General features: G+C 37.1%; 1 protein-coding gene across 3 annotated transcripts in view; it reads right to left on the bottom strand.

Moving 5' to 3' along the window:
* Nucleotides 1–25,627, bottom strand: part of LOC137251687 (C2 domain-containing protein 5) — a 72,055-nt gene that overhangs the window by 10,820 nt on the left and 35,608 nt on the right. For all 3 annotated transcript variants that reach the window (XM_067786459.1, XM_067786451.1, XM_067786467.1), the window contains 5 exons: nt 14,750–15,086; nt 13,511–14,692; nt 748–835; nt 350–682; nt 117–284 (listed from right to left, as the gene is read on the bottom strand). In XM_067786459.1, coding sequence (XP_067642560.1) covers nt 117–284; nt 350–682; nt 748–835; nt 13,511–14,692; nt 14,750–15,086 — 2,108 coding nt within the window. The remainder of the gene's footprint in view (nt 1–116; nt 285–349; nt 683–747; nt 836–13,510; nt 14,693–14,749; nt 15,087–25,627) is intronic.

Genomic DNA, 25,627 nt, shown 5'->3' on the forward strand with positions numbered 1-25,627 from the left:
AAAACCGAATATAATATACATATGAACCTTTGTATTCGCAAAAGTTCTTTCGAAGTCGACCATTTTAGGAGTTTCGAAAAATTTTCATTACATTAATTAAAACTCAAAAAACTCACCTCAGTTATGAATGAATGTACAAAACCGCTTATGCCGCCGGTTTCACGTATCGAAGTTGTTTCGCGAATAAAAAAGAAATTTAAATTACCTAAATATTTATCAATACGCCCACCTGGTACAAAACTGAGCGGTGAGATATCAACGCCGTAACGATCGCGTAATGGAAACTGTAAGTAAAAGTAAAAGATGACAAGGCGTATGATTACAAAATAATTATAATATCTTGACTTACATAACAATTACGATTAATCGCATTTGTTTTCTTGCTTTGCTGGCGTGATGGGGATGTTTTTGACAATTTGAAGCTATTTAAGCCGTAAGGCGGAAGATTTGATGTGGGTGTAGGCGTCTCAACCATTTGATCTTCATCTAATGGAAAAATGTAATCCTCTTCTTGTAGTGTTCGCTGTTTATTTCCAGTGGACACACCATTAGTATCGGGTGCATCGGCAGCTGTGCCATTCGTAATGTTTGGAGCTGCTGCTGCTGCTTTACGGCGATATTTAAATTTATTGGCATCACCCAAACTGAGAGCCATACCAGTGACAAGTAGCTGTATTTGATCCTGAAGCAAATTTGAGAAAATTATAGGAAAATCAAAATATTTCATAGTGTGAAATAAATACTTACACTTTCGGGTAGGTCTAATCGAAACCTTAGATCGCAAATTGCACAAGGTATCATTGTACGGAGCTTAAAGTAAATAGTCTGCAAAATTCTGAAAATAAATTATGTTGATAAAATAATATATTAAAACTCGATTTTTTTGGCTACAAGGACCAGATTTGAATTTTCTTTTATAATAAACGAGAAGAATAAAGGCTATTGTAGATAATTCCATCAATTTCGGGAAGATCTGGTTGACTGATTTGGACAAAGCTAATGGTATTGAACACCTAAAGATGTCAACCACAACTGACACAGATGGCCTCTCAGCTGTCCTGTTGAAAAATTGTTCATCTTTGATTGTACCTTTAAGGCACATATTTAATATATCACTATCTGCCGGAGTTTTTATTGATGCATGGAAATTGACTTTTATTACGTCTATCCTTAAAGGTGGTACAAAAATGATATCGAAAATTATAGGCCGATATCCAAACTTACCACTGTGTCAAAGCTAGTTGAGTGCATAATTAAGAATAAAAGTTACTTCTCCGTGAAACATCTACTATGGCCTCAGCAGCACGGGTTCGTTGCGGGTAGATCTAACATAACTAACTTGGCTGTTTTTATGGAAGACTGTTTGGAGTCCTTTCAAAAGGGCAAACAAAATCGACGCGGTCTATACCGATTTTTCTAAGGCTTTCGATAGGGTATCGCATCGAATACTACTGGCAAAACTTGAATGCTTGGGCTTTCACTCTGAGTTTTTGAAGTGGATCCCTTCTTACTTAGAGAACAGAAGTTGTGTAATTCGGCTAGATAATGTGTTGTCTTTTCCATTCGCAGCAACTTCTGGTGCCCCCCAGTGCAGCGTTTTGGGTCCGCTACTATTTGTCATATTTATTAACGACATATCATCTTGGTTTTCAAAGTGTGAGTTTCTTCTTTATGCAGATGACTTAAAAGTTTTCCATGAAATCAAGTGCGTGGATGATTCTTCAATCTTACAAAGTGAGCTTAGAAACTTATACCATTGGTGTGTCCGTAATCTTCTTTTTCTAAATTTTGGTAAGTTTCATTTTACCACTTATGCTAAAGGTTCTGGTTTAGTTCCTACATCGTATAGTATCTCAGACGTTCAATTAAAGAAGTTAACTGATTTGGGTGTGTATTTTGATACCAAGCTTACTTTTACCACTCACATAAGCTATATAGTTTCTAAAGCGTATGCGATATTGCCTTTCATCCGCCGTAACTGCTCATCATTTTCAGATCCTTATACTCCCAAACTTTTGTCCACATCCTTAGTGAGATCGAGGTTGGAGTATGCGGTATTTGTGTGGAGACCTTTTCATACTGTTTATGTCAAGAGGTTGGAATCTGTTCAGACAGCTTTTGTACGCTTGGCGTTGCGGTGGATGAACTTTGTAGACTCTATACCATCATATCACTCTCGGTGTTTACTGATAAACCTTGTGTCACTAGACTCCAGGCGAGTTCTGTTGTCAATATGCGTTGTCTTTGATATCGTTTCGGGTTAAATTGACTGTTCTTACCTCCTCATGAAAATTCGTTTTAATGTACCCTCTCGTATCCTTCGTTGTAAAAATTTTTTTTATATGGGTGTTGCTAGAACGGTTTATGCAATGAATGATCCCCTTAGAAGGACACTTTCTCAATTTAATGCTTATTTCTATTCCTTGGCGATTGATTTTAGTTGTAGTAAATTTACATTTAAGAATCTTGTTCGTTAACACTTGTCATAAAGTTATACTTTTTATATAAGCTATGTAAACTTGAAGTTTCGTACACTAACAGTCTGTAAACACCTTGTTTCTTGATTAAATAAATAAATTAAATAAATAAAAATAAAAGCCACTTTGTTCTTCTTAATGAAGTATATAAGTGGACTGACACTCTTCTTTCACAGCAAGTCTTTCAGCTTGTTCTCGTTCTGAACCTGAATAATTTTTCCGTTAAAATATCTTGAAAAAGATGCCTAGCTTTTTAGATTTATTTAGACATTTGAAGCTTGATGATTAAATTGCGGAATACGGAATTACCTAAATTTACAAGTCATCTCACAAGCGTGGGGAATCCATCACAATATTGACGAGGATAGTAGAGTTGTATTTCACGCTTATCCGAATCTAATTTCGACTTCGATATATATATGCGAAACCGTTTAAGATATCGAAATAAATTACCACCCTTTGTAACAACCCTATAAAGCATTTCGTTTTATATTTTACAATGATATCTTAGAAACCAAAAGTTCCAACGACCAAAAGTGGTTTGTATTTGTAAATGAAAGCCAATAAAAACTACAACCGTTCATTTGTAGAAATGCCAGATCGGTAAAACAACGTTTCATAACAGCAAAGTTGTCAGCCCTATGTTCCGGTAAGTTTTCAGCCCTATGAATAAAAGCAAATATAATAAACTTATAAAAATTTATTTTATGCATATACAGTGTAAACGTGTGGCATCTCGAAGGCAAACAATAGCCGTGTTTTTAACACGCGTATATCCGTTTACGCTTAAACTTTATCAGCCCAATTCTAAACGAAAATTCCGTGCGAGTTTTCTCCCTTCTCCCATTCCTCGTATTCTAAATAAAAATTCCTTGTGAGTTTTTTCACTTCTCCCTTTCCTCCTATTCTGAACAATGTTCGAAAAAGCGGAAACCGGTTATGGGAGAAAAGTAGGTATTATGAATGTGAGGGAGAGGGAGATTTCTCTGCCATTTCATAGGAGTTTTTTCACTTGTTAAATTAAAGGCAATGCATCAAAATAGTTAAAGGAAATTGGTTATTTTAAGAAAGAACACTTATTTGTACAAATTTGTGCTAAAAGATGTATTTATATTCTACCACAATATTCTCACTTCTAATACAACAACAACTACAACCACAATATTCTTTATTTTAAGTTGAAAAGTATATCATAAGCAACGGTAAAGCTCTTGGTATACAAATTTGATGCAGCCATCCAGAAATTGCGCAAGGATTTTTTAATAAGGCTTAAATAGATTTTGGCATATGATGAAGGACGAATTCAACTCAACTTGGCCGCCAGAAAATTGCTTTGCTGAATGAAAGCAAACAACTCCGGCAGATTTGTGTTATGCGGCCGTCTTCTTCTTATGTTCCGCTGTTGATGTTGCTGTGGCACCAATTCATTACTCATTTCAGTGAATACCACATGAAATGCAATAAATACTGTGCAATGTTTATATTTTATTTCTTAATTTCCAACAAATTTGCAACAATAATTAAACTTTTCAATTTTTTAAACAAAATAAGAAATGTGCAACGAAATTTCAATTAACAAAACAGCTGACTTCGAAAATTCGAAATTCCTATTCCCCAATTATTGTTCTCCCTAGGAGAACAGAATTGGAGGAATTTTTCCGCGGGAATAAAAAAATCCGCGAGAACAAAATTCCGCGAGAATATTTAGAATTGGTCTGTATATGGACTACTAAGCCACAAACTTTAAATACACCTCTGAAATTGCTGCGCATAAGTTTTGTCCTACTAAACTTCAATACGCATTATACTCAGATTTAACTGAAATATGTGTCTTTGTTTCACCCTCTACACTAATTCTATGTATTTTATGTGTGCCCACAATTCATCGCAACTGATTCAGCTATATGTTATACCCTATGGTCATCAGAGCGTTGTGTCTGCGCTTTTCGGTACACCCTGTTGCTGTAGCTAGTTGTTTAACCACAGCCGCTAGAACCCTGCTTCGAACTTGAGGAGAACAGTAAAATAGTTGGTTCCGAGAGATTAAATAGCGAGCTGCAAAACTACATATATTTTCCATTAAACTAATATTCTCACATTATTCATTAACTCTGTTAAATAATTAATCACTATTATCAAATGTATTATAATTAAACACGGTTTCGTTAATTCATTCCAAAATACGGTATTCCTGACAACCCATAACGTGTTGAAAATGAGTGAGACGGTTAAAATTACAAAGTTGAAAGTGGAACAATTGAAGGGTATTTTGGCACAAAATAATTTGCCCACAAGGGGAACTAAAGCGGAACTCGTTCAATGCTTGAGTTTTTGGGTACGGACGAAATTATTGAAGTTGATGTGCCAATAAGGGAAAACGAGTAATTGCAGGAACAGTTGGACCAACTACGATCTATGATGACTACAATGATGGATGCTATTGCATCAGTACAGGCGCCTGTTGCGCAGCAGCAGAGAACAGAACTGCAAACACCAGTACAAGAAACGCCGACGAGGACGCAACAAGTAACAGCTTCTATTTCCCAATTAGAAGGTGAACGTTTGTACGAGCGAGAAAGAAAGCTAACGGCTTCGGTTAAGGAAATTGCAGAAACTCTGCCTGAATTCGATCCATATGCAGAAGATTCGGTTAGCGTTGAACAATTTATTAATCGTGTTGGTAATTCGTTAAATGCATATAACTGGGAAGAAAAGTGTATAATGTTGGCAGTTTACAGCAAAATGCGTGGTGTAGCAAAAATATGGTTAGACTCGTTACCAATGTTATGTTCTAATTGGAATGAATTTGCCAAATGCTTAAAAGAAGAATTCAGTCACGAAATGAATGAAGCAGACATAAATTTTAAAATGTGTAATGCCAGTAGGAAAAATGACGAGAGTGTTACTGATTATTGTTTTCGTATTTGTATGCTGGGTCGACGATACAAGTTAAGTGATGCTGCTATCGTTAAATATACGCGTGAAGGACTTAAACATCGTGAACTACAAATGGCTATTGCACCGCTGAAATTCGATTCGGTTAAACATTTACGCGAAACTATTGAAAACTATGTGCTAAATTCAAAATCTCAAAATAATAAGGTGAATATGCAAAATGAACTGAAGCAAAAGTTTGAATTGAAAAACAATAAGTCAAGTGCCAGCCATAAAGCAGACAAAAAACCGGTTGTGTATTATAATTGCTCTGAGAAAGGTCATATCTCTAGTCAGTGTTCGAAACCACAACAAAAACAACGTTGTGCAGATTGCAACAAAGTACATGGCCGAGGTGAAGCTAGGAGCTGTGGCAAGAAAAATGTAAATGTACAACGTGCAGAAAATAACTTTATGAAATCCGTTGTCGTGAATGGACAAAAATTTATTGCTTTTCTAGACACAGGTAATCAGTGCCACATGGCTCGTAAATTGGTTGCAAATAAATTGCAAAACAATCGTGAAAGCTGTAAAATTTCAATTAATGGAATTTGTGGTGGTACGCAAATCGCAAATGAAAAAATTAAATTTAAAATACAAATTGATGAACTAGAGCGCGAAATAGTTGCATACGTGGTAGATGACGAATTAATAAATGCTGATTTGTTTCTTGGTCAAGACATTTTCAAGAATACAAGTGTAAGTGCTTGCAACGGTAATTTCATATTTGGCAGAAATATTAAAAAACGATCGGTTTATAAAAATCTCTATGAAAAAAACGATATTAAATGTAGTAGTGATGATGGACCCACTCAGCATTTAGATGATTAAATTTTGAATTTCACTACATATAAAAACAATTTGACTCCTATTTCTGACTAAATAATGAGTTATCATACAATTGAACAAAAGAAATAATAAAATATGAATATTTTTGATGATCAAAACCCGAAAAGAATTTTTCGATCACTTTTTGGAATAATTTTTGAACTCCTTTGATGATTAAATTTTAATATTTCATAAAAACCAACAAAAAGAATAATCAAATATGATTACCTTTGATGATCAAAAACTGAATATACTTTTTCAATTACATTTTGGAATCATATTGAATCAAATGTGTTTATTTTAGGTGATCAAATATTTATAATAATTTTTAATTCAGCTTTCTGAATCTTTTCTGGCTATATTTGTTGGCTGTATAATGAATTTTATACTTGTTAAAATTTTGCTTTTCATTATTATTATTCACGTACACACATTTTTTCAATCATGAAGTTCAGAAAAAATATGCACATACATATATCAAAATTTTATTATTAAGATATTCTTCAAGACAATATAATGCAAATGCTGTTCGACCGAAGATTTCCCCAACCATTTCTCCGCCTTCGGCTTCCCGGAAAATACATAATAGTTGGACAATAAAAAGGTGTGAGCTATTTGAACCCCAGGTAAGTGAAACTCTCTTGACATATGTACCTGGATATGTCTTCAACATCCCGTACCGTATGGTATTTTAAGATATGTATTGACGATCATAGCTGATGTTGGATGTTGTAGTCGAGGTGTATATCGGTCAAGTTTGTTTGCGAGTGACCTGTGGTTCAAATAGCTCACTTCCGCATGTTTTCTTCTCCTGATGTAATAAGATTACTATGTAGTATCTTGTTTTGAATGAGATATGAAGAATAAATGCATCATAATCGCATTCAAAAATGATTCAAAAATCTCAACCCAAACGATTGAAATATGTTCACGAATATGATCAGAAAATGACTGTGAAAAGCAGTCAAATATTGCTCTAAAACAATTAAAGCTCAATTTTACAATGATATCAAATATGAATAAAAAGCGTTACGAAATAGGAATCACAATGACAATTCAAGATCGGTAATAAACAAATATCAGTCAACATCCAAGAAATTAGTAAAACTAAAATCTAGCATTAAGTTTTTGTTAAAGTGTAGAAAAACTAAGGTCATACCGAATGTAATCAAAAATTCCACAAAATGCAACAATTTATTTGTATTTGACTCAGACACACATTCAAATATATACAGACTCTTGGACAAACACACATACTGTTTTCACACAAAACTATTAAATTTACTAATTAAACATAAGCACAACAAATTGAAGATACAAAACATGGAAATTGAGGAAGTCACAACAAAGCTAAGGAAACAGCTGGACGCGAAAGAATTCGAAGTTTTCATGGAAAGTGAGAAGAATATTACCAATAAGTTAAGAGTGACACTGAAGAAACGACAAGAAATGAAACATGAGAAACTGCGATGCCAACGCAACAGTGTATTAACCACGAATAACAACAACGACTGGTTTGTTAATATTACGAAAACTGAGTTTCCACAAGATATAAAAGCATTGTTAGCTAAAGGGCCGAAGTTCGCGTTACCCATAGAAAAACAACGATTCCCCCTCTTCCAATACATCGCCGACGGAGAGGATCTCATACAAACTCTCAGCGTGAAAGAGGAACAAGAGCAAGCGCGCACAAAGTTCTCATTACTTATGAAACATCACACGACAACTAATAAAGAAAGTGCAATAGACCGTGCAATATTAGACACATTATTTCGGACGCGGGATTTTCTAAGAAAAAATGAAAATATTAGAATTTTAACTTCGGACAAGGGAAACAAAACCGTCGCAATGGAGATAGATGACTATAATAACAGAATGAGTGATATTTTAAATGACTTGACTACATATAGAACTTTGAGACTTGATCCAACCTCCAAATTACAAAACAAAAATAATACTATAGTCGATAAACTATTTAAAATGGGATATATTCCGAAGTCTGAAAAACACAAACTCACCACAACCACCGCCCTTCCCCCTAGACTATATGGACTTCCAAAAATACACAAAGAAGGACTACCACTCAGACCAATTTGCTCAGCTTTGCTGTGTAAGTTCATAATTAATATTTTAAGGAACATAACAGCCAACTCTCCATATAACATAAAGAACGCACTTGAATTTAAAGAGAGGATTAATAATAGCTTGATTTGTGATGATGAAAAACTTATCTCCTTCGACGTGGTTTCTTTGTTTCCTAGCATACCTACACAATTAGCACTTGACATTATACAAGATAAATGGACGATTATAAAAGAACACACCAGGATACCAAAGAAAACGTTTATGGATATACTTAAATTTTGCATCGAAGAAAATAGGTACTTCAAATTTAACGACACAATCTACACACAATTAAAAGGAATGCCCATGGGATCACCTGCATCGCCAGTCATTGCTGACATAATTATGGAAGAACTTTTGGAAAAAACAATGACAAACTAAAACAGAAACCGAGAGTACTTACAAAATATGTTGATGACCTTTTTGCAATCATACAAGAAAACGAGATTCAAAATACGCTGAATACGCTTAATTCCTTTCACAAGAATATCAAGTTTATTGTAGATTTAGAAGACGGGGGCAAATTACCTTATCTGGACTCCATTATAATAAAAGAAGGTAACCAGCTAAAATTACGGTGGTATGAGAAACAAACAGCGTCTGGACGAATCATCAATTTTAACTCTAAACATCCTAAAACGATGATCATGAATACAGCAATGGGCTGTATACGACGCATGTTAAATATATCTGACAAAACTTACCACAAGGAGATTACGAACGAAATAAAATATTTATTAAAACAAAATGACTTCCCAGACAACATTATAAACTCCCTAATTAAAAGATCAAAATACAATATTCAGCATCAAATTCAAGACAAACCCAAACTATTCAAATCGGTAACTTACGTACCCCATTTATCTGAACGCTTAATGATGTCAGATTGCTACGACAAAGAGAAAATAAAAATATCTCACAAGCCTACAAGTACCCTTAAAAACATATTTAACAGAACTAAGTCAAAAATACCGGAAATGGACAAAAGTAATGTCATTTATAAAATCCCATGTAATGGAAACCAGAAAGAGCTGTGCAACAAGGTATACGTTGGTACAACCAAATCAAAATTAAAAACGCGATTGGCACAGCACAAATCAGACACCAAACAATGCCAAAATTCTTTTACACATAAAACTGCGCTAATGGCACACTGTGCATCGAGCGGACACTCTCCCAATTTCGCTAAAGCATCCATCTTACAGCAAGAAGCAAATTATTCCAAGCGTTTCTCACTTGAAATGTTACACATTATAAACACTCCGCCAAATATACGACTGAACTACAAGACTGACACGGACAACGTCGCGCATATTTACAGACATTTAATTACAAATAAAGTAGTAACAAACTCCACGCCTAAGCAAGAGGACGTGTAAATTAATGTATGTCATTTGTTGTTACTGTTTCATCAATATTTTGTTTATATAATGTTATTTGTTTGTATAGATTTTGCAGTTTATATCCCTGAGGACGGTTACCGCGGAGTAACCGAAATATATCGGATTTTTAAAGAAAACTTGTGTTTATTTTTTAATTGACCTCGAGCCGGCAAAAATATATATTAATCATAAATAATTATTCAAGAATAATCACATTTAAGATACATTTTTCTCCCGGCGATACATTAATTTTCGAATAGAAAATGCTTTTAAATTTAAACATATTTAATCATCTTCGGGTATGATATTTAAATATTTTTTGATCAAAATTTTCAAAAAATGCTGGCTTGGGGTAATTTCAAACGAGTTTGATCAATCTAGTCAACGAATATCGTGATGTTTTTGCAAATGACTTGAATGAAATTGGAAAAACAAATGCCATTGAAATGCAAATCGAATTGGATACAGATGTTCCTGTAGCACAAAAACCATACAGAATTCCGGAACCGAAAAAGGCAATCGTAAGTAAAATATTAGATCTTTTTGAAAACGATATTATTGAAAGATCAGATTCAGTTTATGCTAGTCCAATAAAGTTTGTGAAAAAGAAAGACGGTACAGACAGAATGTGTGTTTACTATCGTAAAATTAACTCCCATTTGAAAAAAGAAAATTTTCCTATGCCTAACATTGAAGAAACGTTACAAGAAATTTCCAATTTTAAATATTATATGACACTCGATTTAAATTCAGGCTATTATCAGGTTCCAATAGCTCGTGAAAGTCAGAAATATACAGCGTTTATTACATCTGACGGTCTATATCAATTTAAGTGTATGCCATTCGGGCTTAAGAATGCGCCGGCTGTTTTTCAGAGGCTCATGCGAAAATTAAAGACAAAGTTAAATCATCAGATATGACAAACTACATGGATGATATTTTGGAAGGGAGTCATACAACTGATAAGATGATCGAGAAATTAAAGAGTATTTTTCAAGCGATGCGAGATCTAATCTAACGCTAAATGTTAAGAAATGCGAAGTTTTGACAACAAAAGTAGAATTTTTGGGCCATGGTTTTGGTTCTCGTGGTATTAAACCAGGGTCAAGGAAAACTAATGCAGTCGAACAATTTAAAACTCCATGTAATGTTCATGAGGTACGTCAGTTTTTAGGCCTTAGTGGGTATTTCCGACGATTTGTCCCAGGCTACGCTATTTTGTCCGAACCATTAAGAAAACTTCTACGAAAAGAACAACAATTTCAATGGACAGAAGAACAACAGACAGCTTTTCAGAGACTTAAAGACGTATTGTATTCGTAACCTGTCATGATTTCATACGACGCTAATGCTGAGCACGAAATTCACACATACGCCAGCTCAGTTGGTTTAGCCGCATTACTTTTGCACCAAGAAGGTCATAGCTTCAAACCCGTACTCTATTACAGCAGATCAACAAACGACAATGAAAAAAAGTATCATAGCTACGAGTTGGAGACGCTTGCAATTGTAGAAGCTCTTGAACGTATGAGGTATTATGTTTACGGAAAGCGAGTAAAGGTAGTAACAGACTGTAATGCCATTAGTACAGTAATGCAAAAACGCGAACTCATACCACGAATTGCGAGATGGTGGTTAAAGGTACAAGACTATGACATCGTTATTGAACATCGAGTTGGACGGCGAATGGAACATGTAGATGCGCTTAGTCGTGCACCAGTTGAAGACGCGCGTGATGTTGATACCGCATCCTTACGTATATTGAAGACGGATATAACAACCGACGTTTGGCTTTTCGCAATGCAATTGAACGACGAAGGCATCAAACAAATAATAGAAAAAAACGATTGTATTGTATTGTTCATGACAAGATACTTTTGAGTTGTTCCTAAGTCACTTCGTTATCGTGTTGTACATGACTGTCATGACAAGGCTGGACATTTGAGCGTAGATAAGACTATCGACCATATTCAAAACTTTCTTTGGTTTCCACGAATGCGAAATTTTGTTAAGGCATATATAAAATCTTGTGTTGAATGTGCCTACAATAAAATACCTAGTGGGAAAAAAGTGGGAGTATATTATTTTAATGAAATGGAACCGATACCATTTAAAACGATTCATTTAGATCATCTTGGTCCTTTTCCAAAAAGTTCACGTAGAAACGAACACATATTCGTATTAGTTGACTCATTTACTAAGTTTACAATAGTTCGTGCTGTTAAGAGTACTGCAATTAAACATGTGATCGTGGTTCTCGACGAAGTCATCAGCTACATCGGAGTTCCTTATCGTTTTGTAACAGACCGCGGAACGTCATTCATTTCTAAAGAGTTTGCTAAATACTGCAACGATTACGATATTAAACATATTCAAAACGCAGTTCGTACACCTCGTGCGAACGGTCACGCTGAACGCGTTAACAGGACATTGCTTAGCATGTTACGCACTATGACTCAAACTGATAAGAAATGGGACGAAAAGCTACGCGATATTCAATGGGTTTTTAACACAACACGTAACCAGACAACAGGACAGACTCCATACGAGTTGGTATATTCATTTAGACCCCGAGATATCCTCAAAAATAAGTTAACAACGATTTTACATGACGACGAATCGCAAAGCACCGTCGACATCAATGATCTTCGACAATTAGTAGCAAAACGAGTTACACAGCAACGGTAAAAGGCTAATATACGTTTTGATCAAAAACATACAACCCCAAGAAAAATTAATGTCAACGATTTGGTATTAGCCGAAAACGAACCTGCGAGCACAGGTGAATCCCGGAAACTAGAACCCCGTTACAAAGGTCCTTTTATCATAAGTAAGGTCCTTGATCGACATCGGTACGTTATCACTGATCTACCAGATTTTTCGCGAAAGAAACGCCAGTACACATCGGTATATTCTTCAGATAAACTTCGACCGTGGTGTAATATTTCCGCTCTCGACGAACAAATGTACGATATTAGCGACGGTCCCGATAAAGAACTCGACAGCGAGGGCGCTGGTATAGTCAGGAGAGGCCGACTGTAAACGTGTAGCATCTCGAAGGCAAATAATAACAATCCTTATACAATCTTCAGCAACGCCATACATGCAACCCTGCTTCGAACTTGAGGAGAACAGTAAAATAGTTAGTTGGTTCCGAGAGATTAAATAGCGAGCTGCAAAACTTACTACATATATTTTCCATTAAACTAATATTCCCAAATCATTTATTAACTCTGTTAAATAATTAATCACTATTATTAAATGTATTATAATTAAACAAGGTTTCGTTAATTCATTCCAAAATCCGGTATTCCTGACAATAGGTACATCTATACATTTGTGGGCAGATGCACAGACGATTAATATACAAACAAAAACCTAAGACCAGTATTTGTTACCGATCCGGGATGACCGTTATGGGATCTTAATCACTTTTCAGCCAAGTCTGAAACGAGGATCGTACAAGTAAATTGCCAGTGCGGAAAAAACAGGAGTTTTCCCTTTGCCCCGTCTGATCTTCAGAACTACCAGTTTTTACAAAATAACGGAGTATTTTTGCTCTTACAACCATAATTTCAAAGATAAAATCGCCTTTTCCTCTAAAAAAATATCCCAAGGTACATACGAAAAGGCTATAGTTTCGTTAAAACTTAAAGAATTTTCTGAAGGTTCATTATACAAAAATGACATGTCTATAGATATATATTCCACTTCTAAATTATTCTTGACATACTTGCTTTCAAAGACATTAAATATAAAACTTACCGCTGAAAATGTTTCGGAAATCCATTTATATTTTGATTGATGTCTAATTTAGCACGCCATATTTGAGTAAACATTTGCAGATTCTTTACCGCGTCTATATCCAACATGCCGGGAACACTTTGTGTATTGACCACGTGAAAACCTTCCGGTGGATAGGTTTCCATGAGCAATGAAATAATTTCTAAATCATCAATATCATCTACTTCTAGAACACATGTATCTTTATTGCCACAATTTAAATCGACCTCTATCACTTCATCATCCGACTCATCCGTATCTGATTGCTTATTGTCTACAGCTGCTCCATTAGCTGCCACACCACCGCTACTCACTACATCTGGATCTATACATTTTAGCTGATAAACTTCTTGATTACGATCAAATGTCTCTTGCAACTTCTTTTGTAATTCATTTAATTTTTGTTTATCTGTCCAAGAATTTCCAGCAACAATCTTTGGCACCTCAGGCATTGGCAAAGCGGTAAGAAAAAGCGCTGTGCCTGTGGCTATTAGAGCAATCATTCGTTCACCTATCGCCACTTGTGCTCTCAAACCAAATATGGCATTCATACCTTTCGCTTTTAACTTATTGATCAGTACACGATGCAATTCATATTCCAAGAAGGGCAAACCATCTGATATTTCTTTAGCGTTTAACTCTGAACGCAAGTCTTTTTTTGTGCGTACCACTTGAGCTTGCATAAAGCAACCACGCCCAGTAACATGTAAATGATCCGGCACCTCAAGTGTTGCTAGTAATACATCTGGTACACGTCCTTTACGGCATACAGCACATTTCTTCATTTTCACATTGAACGGCACCGATGCAAGACTATAGGGCACATGACAGACACCACATGCAGAATTTCTTAAGAAATTTACATGCGGCGGTTGGACATTTCTCTTGCTGGCGGTGCCGTGCGTTGTGACACCAACCGATGAAGACATGGATTCTTTAACAACTGGCGCAATAGCTTCATTAGCAATACCATTACGTATATCTCTGAGCGTTTCTCGTTCGTCTAGTGAAGCTGACATCATAACACCGGCAGGAGCCACGCTAATACCAATGCCGACCGGTTTCACTGTTGTAGTAATTATATCGGTTTGGGATATTGAGCGGTTGTATGCCATATTTATGACGGCTGCTGTTCCTGTAGCAGATAAAACGCAAACGTCGTCGCTGTGAATTTTAAATTAAGTTACCATAGACATTTTCTTTATGCATATTTCTACTTACGAGATAGTCGTAGTTTCCGAATAGCCCAAAACGACATTACAACCTAGCGCACGTGCATGTGATCGTATTTCCATGCGCAGCTCAGTCCACCATGAATCACGCACTTCCGGTTCGTCAGGATTTGGCACACGCTCCAACAATTTCACTGAACGTGCTGCCACAGTTGCACCAATATGTAATATAAAGCCAGGTGGATATTTGGTTAAGGTCAAAAATGGATATTCCAAAAGGCCATCCATGGCTTCTGCGTTTGCGCTTTTGCTACCCAGCGGTTGATTGAGACGCATTAGCGCAGTAGCGGCTACCAATCGTTCACTCGGCACACATAAAGAGTTTCCTAAGGAAATGGAAGAAAAGTAGTTTTCTGAGCATTTTAAACATATCTGCAACCATTCCTACATACATATATACAAATAAAATATATGTGACCCGGTCTATGAAAAGGTGGCTTATGACTTAAAAAACAGCTGTTTACAGCTGTTTCTCGTAAAAAAAAACAGCTGTTTCTCGCAATTTCTTTTTTGAGTCACAAGCCACCTTTTCATAGACCGGGTCACATATGGCTTTCTTTAATAAATATTAAAAATGTATGCAATACAATTATATACTTTATTTGTACAATGCCTAATCAACATTTACCAGCAATTACAAAAGATGTATGTGTGTAAGTAGTATCTGTGATATTCACAGAGAACATTGATTGCCACAATTAAATGAAGTAGAAAATTTGCGTAGTACTTTTATACATTTGCGTCTCATATATTGAGTGCCATATAGTGCTTCGTAATAACAGTATACTTCTCTAAATTGTTCAAATTTAGCCACCTCGCTGTCACCATATGGGACGGTTTCCTTTGACCCTGTCAACATTTTCTATCACACAAGTCACTTATTCGATACATTTCTGAAGAAATTATCGCCCTTGTTCCAAACTCTTCTCAGCTTTCGGGAAGAAATGTTCCCCCAATGCGAAACGACATTTAAATATGAAAGCGACACAGCATTGAGAAATCATTTCGATAGATATAGAATTTGCTAAAGCGATAAGAAGAAAAGGGTCGAATAATAACTTATTCGATGCATATTTTGCGAAGTTTAAGTCGAACAAGTAAGGAAGGCTAAGTTCGGGTGTAACCGAACATAACATACTCAGTTGAGAGCTATGGAGACAAAATAAGGAAAATCAATCTGGGGTAACCCTGGAATGTGGTTGTATAACATGTGTATCAAATGAAAGGTATTAAAGAGTATTTTAAGAGAGAGTAGGCCATAGTTCTATGGATGAACGCCATTTAGGGATATCGCCATAAAGGTAGACCAGGGCTGACTCTAGAATTTGTTTGTACGATATGGGTATCAAATGAAAGGTGTTACTGAGCATTTTAAGAGGGAGTGGGCCTTAGGTCTATCGGTGGACGCCTTTTCGAGATGTCCCCATTAAGGTGGACCAGGGGTGATTCTATAATGTGTTTGTACGATATGGGTATCAAATGAAAGCTGTTAATGAGTATTTTGAAAAGGAGTGATCCTTAGTTCCATAGGTGGACGCCGTTTCGAGATATCGCCATAAAGGTGGACCAGGGGTGTCTCTAGAATGTGTTTGTACGATATGGGAATCAAATGAAAGGTGTTACTGAGCATTTTAAGAGGGAGTGGGCATTAGGTCTATAGGTGGACGCCTTTTCGAGATATCGCCATTAGGGTGGGCCAGGGGTGACTCTAGAATGTTTGTACGGTATGGGTATCAAACGAAAGGTGTTACTGAGCATTTTAAGAGGGAGTGGGCATGAGGTCTATAGGTGGACGCCTTTTCGAGATATCGTCATTAGGGTGGGCCAGGGGTGACTCTAGAATGTGTTTGTACGATATGTGCATCAAACGAAAGGTGTTACTGAGCATTTTAAGAGGGAGTGGGCATTAGGTCTATAGGTGGACGCCCTTTCGAGATATCGCCATTAGGGTGGGCCAGGGGTGACTCTAGAATGTTTGTACGATATGGGTATCAAACGAAAGGTGTTACTGAGCATTTTAAGAGGGAGTGGGCATTAGGTCTATAGGTGGACGCCTTTTCGAGATATCGCCATTAGGGTGGGCCAGGGGTGACTCTAGAATGTGTTTGTACGATATGGGTATCAAATGAAAGGTGGTAAGGAGTATTTTAAAAGGGAGTAATCCTTAGTTCTATAGGTGGACGCCTTTTCGAGATATCGCCATAAAGGTGGACCAAGGGTGACTCTAAAATGTTTGTACGATATGGGTATCAAACGAAAGGTGTTACTGAGCATTTTAAGAGGGAGTGGGCATTAGGTCTATAGGTGGACGCCTTTTCGAGATATCGCCATTAGGGTGGGCCAGGGTGACTCTAGAATGTGTTTGTACGATATGGGTATCAAATGAAAGGTGGTAAAGAGTATTTTAAAAGGGAGTAATCCTTAGTTCTATAGGTGGACGCCTTTTCGAGATATCGCCATAAAGCTGGACCAAGGGTGACTCTAGAATGTTTGTACGGTATGGGTATCAAACGAAAGGTGTTACTGAGCATTTTAAGAGGGAGTGGGCATTAGGTCTATAGGTGGACGCCTTTTCGAGATATCGCCATTAGGGTGGGCCAGGGTGACTCTAGAATGTGTTTGTACGATATGGGTATCAAATGAAAGGTGGTAATGAGTATTTTAAAAGAGAGTAATCCTTAGTTCTATAGGTGGACGCCTTTTCGAGATATCGCCATTAGGGTGGGCCAGGTGTGACTCTAGAATGTTTGTACGATATGGGTATCAAACGAAAGGTGTTACTGAGCATTTTAAGAGGGAGTGGGCATTAGGTCTATAGGTGGACGCCTTTTCGAGATATCGCCATTAGGGTGGGCCAGGGTGACTCTAGAATGTGTTTGTACGATATGGGTATCAAATGAAAGGTGGTAATGAGTATTTTAAAAGGGAGTAATCCTTAGTTCTATAGGTGGACGCCTTTTCGAGATATCGCCATTAGGGTGGGCCAGGTGTGACTCTAGAATGTTTGTACGATATGGGTATCAAACGAAAGGTGTTACTGAGCATTTTAAGAGGGAGTGGGCATTAGGTCTATAGGTGGAAGCCTTTTCGAGATATCGCCATTAGGGTGGGCCAGGGGTGACTCTAGAATGTGTTTGTACGACATGGGTATCAAATGAAAGGTGGTAAGGAGTATTTTAAAAGGGAGTAATCCTTAGTTCTATAGGTGGACGCCTTTTCGAGATATCGCCATAAAGGTGGACCAAGGGTGACTCTAGAATGTTTGTACGATATGGGTATCAAACGAAAGGTGTTACTGAGCATTTTAAGAGGGAGTGGGCATTAGGTCTATAGGTGGACGCCTTTTCGAGATATCGCCATTAGGGTGGGCCAGGGTGACTCTAGAATGTGTTTGTACGATATGGGTATCAAATGAAAGGTGGTAAAGAGTATTTTAAAAGGGAGTAATCCTTAGTTCTATAGGTGGACGCCTTTTCGAGATATCGCCATAAAGCTGGACCAAGGGTGACTCTAGAATGTTTGTACGGTATGGGTATCAAACGAAAGGTGTTACTGAGCATTTTAAGAGGGAGTGGGCATTAGGTCTATAGGTGGACGCCTTTTCGAGATATCGCCATTAGGGTGGGCCAGGGTGACTCTAGAATGTGTTTGTACGATATGGGTATCAAATGAAAGGTGGTAATGAGTATTTTAAAAGGGAGTAATCCTTAGTTCTATAGGTGGACGCCTTTTCGAGATATCGCCATTAGGGTGGGCCAGGTGTGACTCTAGAATATTTGTACGATATGGGTATCAAACGAAAGGTGTTACTGAGCATTTTAAGAGGGAGTGGGCATTAGGTCTATAGGTGGACGCCTTTTCGAAATATCGCCATTAGGGTGGGCCAGGTGTGACTCTAGAATGTTTGTACGATATGGGTATCAAACGAAAGGTGTTACTGAGCATTTTAAGAGGGAGTGGGCATTAGGTCTATAGGTGGACGCCTTTTCGAGATATCGCCATTAGGGTGGGACAGGGGTGACTCTAGAATGTTTGTACGATATGGGTATCAAACGAAAAGTGTTACTGAGCATTTTAAGAGGGAGTGGACATTAGGTCTATAGGTGGACGCCTTTTCGAGATATCGCCATTAGGGTGGGCCAGGGGTGACTCTAGAATGTTTGTATGATATGGGTATCAAACGAAAGGTGTTACTGAGCATTTTAAGAGGGAGTGGACATTATGTCTATAGGTGGACGCCTTTTCGAGATATCGCCATTAGGGTGGGCCAGGGTGACTCTAGAATGTGTTTGTACGATATGGGTATCAAACGAAAGGTGTTACTGAGCATTTTAAGAGGGAGTGGACACTAGGTCTATAGGTGGACGCCTTTTCGAGATATCGCCATTAGGGTGGGCCAGGGGTGACTCTAGAATGTTTGTACGATATGGGTATCAAACGAAAGCTGTTACTGAGCATTTTAAGAGGCAGTGGGCATTAGGTCTATAGGTGGACGCCTTTTCGAGATATCGCCATTAGGGTGGGCCAGGGGTGACTCTAGAATGTTTGTACGATATGGGTATCAAACGAAAGGTGTTACTGAGCATTTTAAGAGGGAGTGGACACTAGGTCTATAGGTGGACGCCTTTTCGAGATATCGCCATTAGGGTGGGACAGGGGTGACTCTGGTATGTTTTTGTACGATATGGATATCAAATTAAAGGTATTAATGAGGGTTTTAAAAGCGAGTGGCCCTTAGATGTATATGTGAAGGCGTTCTCGCGATATCGACCAAAATGTGGACCAGGTGATCCAGAAAATCATCTGTCGGGTACTGCTAATTTATTTATACATGCAATACCACTAACAGTATTCCTGCCAAGATTCCAAGGGCTGTTGATTTCGCCTTGTAGAACTTTTTCATTTTCTTCTACTTAATATGGTAGGTGTCACACCCATTTTACAAAGTTTTTTCCAAAGTTATATTTTGCGTCAATAAACCAATCCAGTTACCATGTTTCATCACTTTTTTCGTATTTGGTATAGAATTATGGCATTTTTTTCATTTTTCGTAATTTTCGATATCGATAAAGTGGGCGTGGTTATGGTCAGATTTCGCCCATTTTTTATACCAAGGAAAAGTGAGCTCAGGTAAGTACGTGGGCTAAGTTTAGTGAAGATATATCGGATTTTGCTCAAGTTATTGTGTTAATGGCCGAGCGGAAGGACAGACGGTGGACTGTGTATAAAAACTGGGCGTGGCTTCCACCGATTTCGCCCATTTTCACAGAGAACAGTTACCGTCATAGAATCTATGCTCCTACCAAATTTGAGAAGGATTGGTAAATTTTTGTTCGACTTATGGCAATAAAAGTATTCTAGACAAACTAAATGAAAATGGGCGGAGCCACGCCCATTTTGAAATTTTCTTTTATTTTTGTATTTTGTTGCATCATATCATTACTGGAGTTGAATTTTGACTTAATTTACTTATATACAGTAAAGATATTAAATTTTTTGTTAAAATTTGAATTTAAAAAATTTTTTTTTTAAAAAGTGGGCGTGTTCTTCATCCAATTTTGCTAATTTTTATTTAGCGCATATAGAGTAATAGTGGTAACGTTCCTGCCAAATTTCATCATGATATCTTCAACGACTGCCAAATTACAGCTTGCAAAACTTTTAAATTACCTTCTTGTAAAAGTGGGCGGTGCCACGCCCATTGTCCAAAATCTTACTAATTTTCTATTCTGCGTCATAACGTTAACCCATCTACCAAGTTTCGTCGCTTTATCTGTCTTTTGTAATGAGTTATCGCACTTTTTTGGTTTTTCGAAATTTTCGATATCGAAAAAGTGGGCGTGGTTATAGTCCGATATCGTTCATTTTAAATAGCGATCTGAGATGAGTGCTCAGGAACCTACATACCAAATTTCATCAAGATACCTCAAAATTTACTCAAGTTATCGTGTTAACGGACGGACGGACGGACGGACGGACGGACGGACGGACGGACGGACGGACGGACGGACGGACATGGCTCAATCAAATTTTTTTTCGATCCTGATTATTTTGATATATGGAAGTCTATATCTATCTCGATTCCTTTATATATGTACAACCAACCGTTATCCAATCAAACTTAATATACTCTGTGAGCTCTGCTCAACTGAGTATAAAAAAGGAGTTCAGATATAGAAACCGTCGCCAAAGCTGGGATTAATAGGAAGCACCGCTGGGGAGTCAGGGTATCCGGAAATGCGAATAAATTCGTGCCCCATATAAAAGACTGCGATGTATGTCCTTACAATAGTCTAAGAGCCCGTGACTGCCAGACCTTCATCATTTTATAAAAGATTAAATTTCGTCAGTGCATACTTCCAACTGAAGCAGAATCGTTGGTCTATTATAAAACTTGAGACATGGTGGCTTTAACAAATATCGTGCAAACATTTTGCAGAAAAATAGACCTTTCTTTCGTCATTTTATAAAGACTGATTTTCATATATTGTCTTCGTCACGATATAAGAAGCAACTAGCCTCATTGCCAGACACTTTCCATAGACGAATTCAATACCAGGTGTTGTTATCCCAAAAGCTGATTGCTTCTTCTTGATTTTTTTCCATACAACGCCTTGTACAATATGCAAGGCGAATTCAGTACCAGGTGTTGTTATCCCAACATCTGATTGCTTCTTCTTGATAATTTTCCATACCAAGCCTTGTACAACAATATGTCAGTTAATCGAAATCAATGAAAATTTTCTTTTGAATTGACATTCTTCTGCACGGCGAATTAATTGAATTGGCTTTGCCACCACCTGGTATGGATTCGCCTTGACAATATGTCAGTTAATCGAAATCAATGAAAATTTTCTTTTGACTTGACAGTTAGTTAGGTTGCTAAAACCATTAACATCTTTCCCATCATTTGTATAGGACATAGAAGACTCGACGACGGCCGACTTCTTCTCAGTGAAAATTTGATTTTGAATTGCAGCTGCCGTTCAGAGTCGGCATAAAAAATGTAGGTACAGGCCCCGCGCGGCCACCGTGGTGTGATGGTAGCGTGCTCCGCCTACCACACCGTATGCCCTGGGTTCACACCCCGGGCAAAACACCATCCAAATTTTAGAAATAAGGTTTTTCAATTAGAAGAAAATTTTTCTAAGCCGGGTTGCCCCTCGGCAGTGTTTGGCAAGCGCTCCGGGTGTATTTCTGCCATGAAAAGCTCTCAGTGAAAATTCATCTGCTTTGCCGTTCGGAGTCGGCATAAAACATGTAGGTCCCGTCCGGCCAATTTGTAGGGAAAATCAAGAGGAGCACGACGCAAATTGGAAGAGAAGCTCGGCCTAAAATCTCTTCGGAGGTTATCGCGCCTTACATTTATTTGTTTTTACAGGACCTGAAAATCTGTAGGCAAAAACTATAAAAAAATCGATGCTAATTGGAAGAGAAGCTGAGTCTGAATCTCCTCGGAGGTATATTACGCCTTGTACAACATTTTCATCCATATACCGGCCTAATTTAACATTAGCTCTTAATTTAGGCCTACTTGCAGAGCGGGAAGTTATTCCATATTGTAAGGGATATTTTAAATCATCACCATATGGGCCTCCCTTTACTGTTGAATTGATGATTTCAATGACTGTAGTAATGCGAATAATTATGTGTGAATGAACGTGTACGTGGACCATATGTATTCTTACAACAAATTAGACAAGGCAATAAAGTTTTATTAGCACCTCGTAGAAAAGAAGGTCGATCGTATATTGAAATTATATTTAGGCAATTCACCATAGTATCGTATTCGTTGTAAACTCTTAAGTTGCATGATTTCAAATATAAAATTAGATTTAAATATAGCACATACGACGAATAGCAGACATTGTAAAATTAAGCAGCTAAGAAAACAAAGCTTCAAATAAGAAATCATTGCTTTTTCCTGCACCCGAATTCCAACATTCGCTAACGCTAAAACTCGCATCGCTAAAAAAATCTAAAACAGTTACAGTACGCAGAAAAGTATGCCACATTTAGTAGGATATGATTACAAAGAATACCAGCTAAAGGGCTAATTAAACTTCCTTAACCCTAACGCCAGTCGTAACCATACCCATATCCATAACCATGTGATCGATTAATGGTGCCTTAACCTAAAAATCGTGAAAAATTCATAAAAATGAAGAAAACGCAAAAAATTACAAACACATTCCACAAAAAATAAGTCTCTTAGTCATAACGTATTCAAAACAATGAATAAAATCTACAAAAAGTTATTAAATTCACCAACCCAAATATTTTTAGGTTATGGATATGGCGAGAAACCAAAAACCAATAGGATAGCTTTTTATGGTTATGGCGTTAGCGTTATGGTATGGTACCATAAATCGATTACATTGATTTCCATAAGGTAGTTTCGATCAGCTGTTTTATCTGGTTATGGGTTTATTTTTATAAGTCACCATTAATTGGCCCTTAATCTCTAATACTCTATTAAGGATATACGCCGCCACCGCCGCCGATTTGCGACGTTTTTCGCACCCCGCCGCCGAATGTCAAAAATATCTTTATATATAAATATATTTTCTACTATTTAAAATTGTCTAGGCCATTTATTGTTCATCTCAGAAATTGGTCCGATATGGTCGAAAGGGGTATCAAGGGATGCGCATCACTGCCAGTTATAAAAATCGAATAGCGAAATTTAACACTTTCTAACCGTTCAAAAGTTATTTGAGAAAACGGCGATTTCTATGCCAGCTTAACACGGATTTTGCATCACCGAATTCATCAAGTAATTGAAACAAAACACTTAAAGAAAAGTTATATAATAAATTTAAATGCTCACTTCGCATAATTTTTTAAAAAAATTAATAAAGAACAATGAATTTAAATAAAATGTCCCAAAATGTCGCACATTTTTTCAAATAAAAAGGTGCCGAATTTTATATCCGGATTGGCTGAAAGAAGAAGCGAAATCAGTGATGCAAAATCCTTTAGTAGGATCCAGTGGTTTAAATTCTCCTTTGAAATGATTCGCAGCTCACACTGAAGTTGCATATATCTTCAACACGTATGAGAAGGGTTTGAAAAATCACTTTATTTGCTTAACTATAAAATAGCGCCTGAAATCTTACTTTTGATTTTCACACTTCATCATTCAACCCCCAAGTCTCCCGGTTCGACATTTCCTAAAGTTGGCGGCCCTATCCCCAACTAGTCCTTTGGAGTGAATCACATTGGATATAACCTATCAACCATTTTTATACTCAGCTGAGCAGAGCTCACATAGTATATTAACTTTGTTCGCATAATGGCAATCCGTAACGGCATAAACTAATCGAGATAGATATAGATATATATCAAAATGATCTGGGCGAAAAAAGAAATTCATTTAGCCATGTCCGTCCGTCCGTCCGTAAACACGATAACTTGAGTAAATGTTGAGGTATATTGATGAAATTTGGTATGTGTATTCCTGGGCGCTCATCTCAGATCGCTATTTAAAATGAACGAAATCGGACTGCAACCACGCCCACTTTTTCGATATCGAAAATTTCGAAAAACAGAAAAAGTGCGATAATTCAATACCAAAGATGAATAAAGCGATGAAATTTGGTAGGTGGGTTGACCCTATGACGCAGAATAGAAAATTAGTAAAATTTTGGACAATTGGCGTGGCACCGCCCACTTTTAAAATAAGGTAATTTAAAAGTTCTGCAAGCTGTAATTTCGCAGTCGTTGAAGATATCATGATGGAATGTGGCAGAAACGTTACTCCTATTACTATTTGTGTGCTAAATAAAAATTAGCAAAATCGGAAGACGAACACGCCCACTTTAAAAAAAAAATTTTTTTTAAGTAAAATTCTAACAAAAAATTTGATATCTTTACTGTATATAAGTAAATTATGCCAACATTCAACTCCAGTAATGATATGGTGCAACAAAATGCAAAAATAAAAGAAATTTTCAAAATTGGCGTGGCTCCGCCCTTTTTCATTTAATTCGTCTAGAATACTTTTAATGCCATAAGTCGAACAAAAATTTACCAATCTTTCTGAAATTTGGTAGGGGCATAGATTCTATGACGATAACTGTTTTCTGTGAAAATGGGCGAAATCTGTTGAAGCCACGCCCAGCTTTTATACACAGTCGACCGCCTGTCCTTCCGCTTGGCCGTTAAAATGATAACTTGAGCAAAAATCGATATGTCTTTACTAAACTTAGTTCACGTACTTATCTGAACTCACTTTATCTGGTATAAAAAAGGCCGAAATCGGAATATAACCGCGCCCACTTTTTCGGTATCGAAAATTACGAAAAATTAAAAAATGCCATAATTCTATATCAAATATGAAAAAAGGGATGAAACATGGTAATTGGATTGGTTTATTGACGCAAAATATAACTTTAGAAAAAACTTTGTAAAATGGGTGTGACACCTACCATATTAAGTAGAAGAAAATGAAAAAGTTATGCAGGGCGAAATCAAAAGCCCTTAGAATCTTGGCAGGAATACTGTTCGTGGTATTACATATATAAATAAATTAGCGGTACACAACAGATTATGTTCTGGGTCACCTTGGTCCAGATTTTGGTCGATATCTCGAAAACGCTTTCACATATAAAACTAAGGGCCACTCCCTTTTAAAACCCTCATTTTTAATTTGATACCCATAACGTACAAACACATTCTAGAGTCACCCCTGGTCCACCTTTATGGCGATATCTCGAAAAGGCGTCCACCTATAGAACTAAGGCCCACTACGTTTTAAATAATCATTAACACCTTTCATTTGATACCCATATCGTACAAACGCATTCTAGTCACCCCTGGTCCACCTTTATGGCGATATCTCGAAAAGGCGTCCACCTATACAACT

The sequence above is a fragment of the Eurosta solidaginis genome, chromosome 1 (genome assembly GCF_040869045.1).
Source record: "Eurosta solidaginis isolate ZX-2024a chromosome 1, ASM4086904v1, whole genome shotgun sequence".
Lineage (NCBI taxonomy): Eukaryota > Metazoa > Arthropoda > Insecta > Diptera > Tephritidae > Eurosta > Eurosta solidaginis.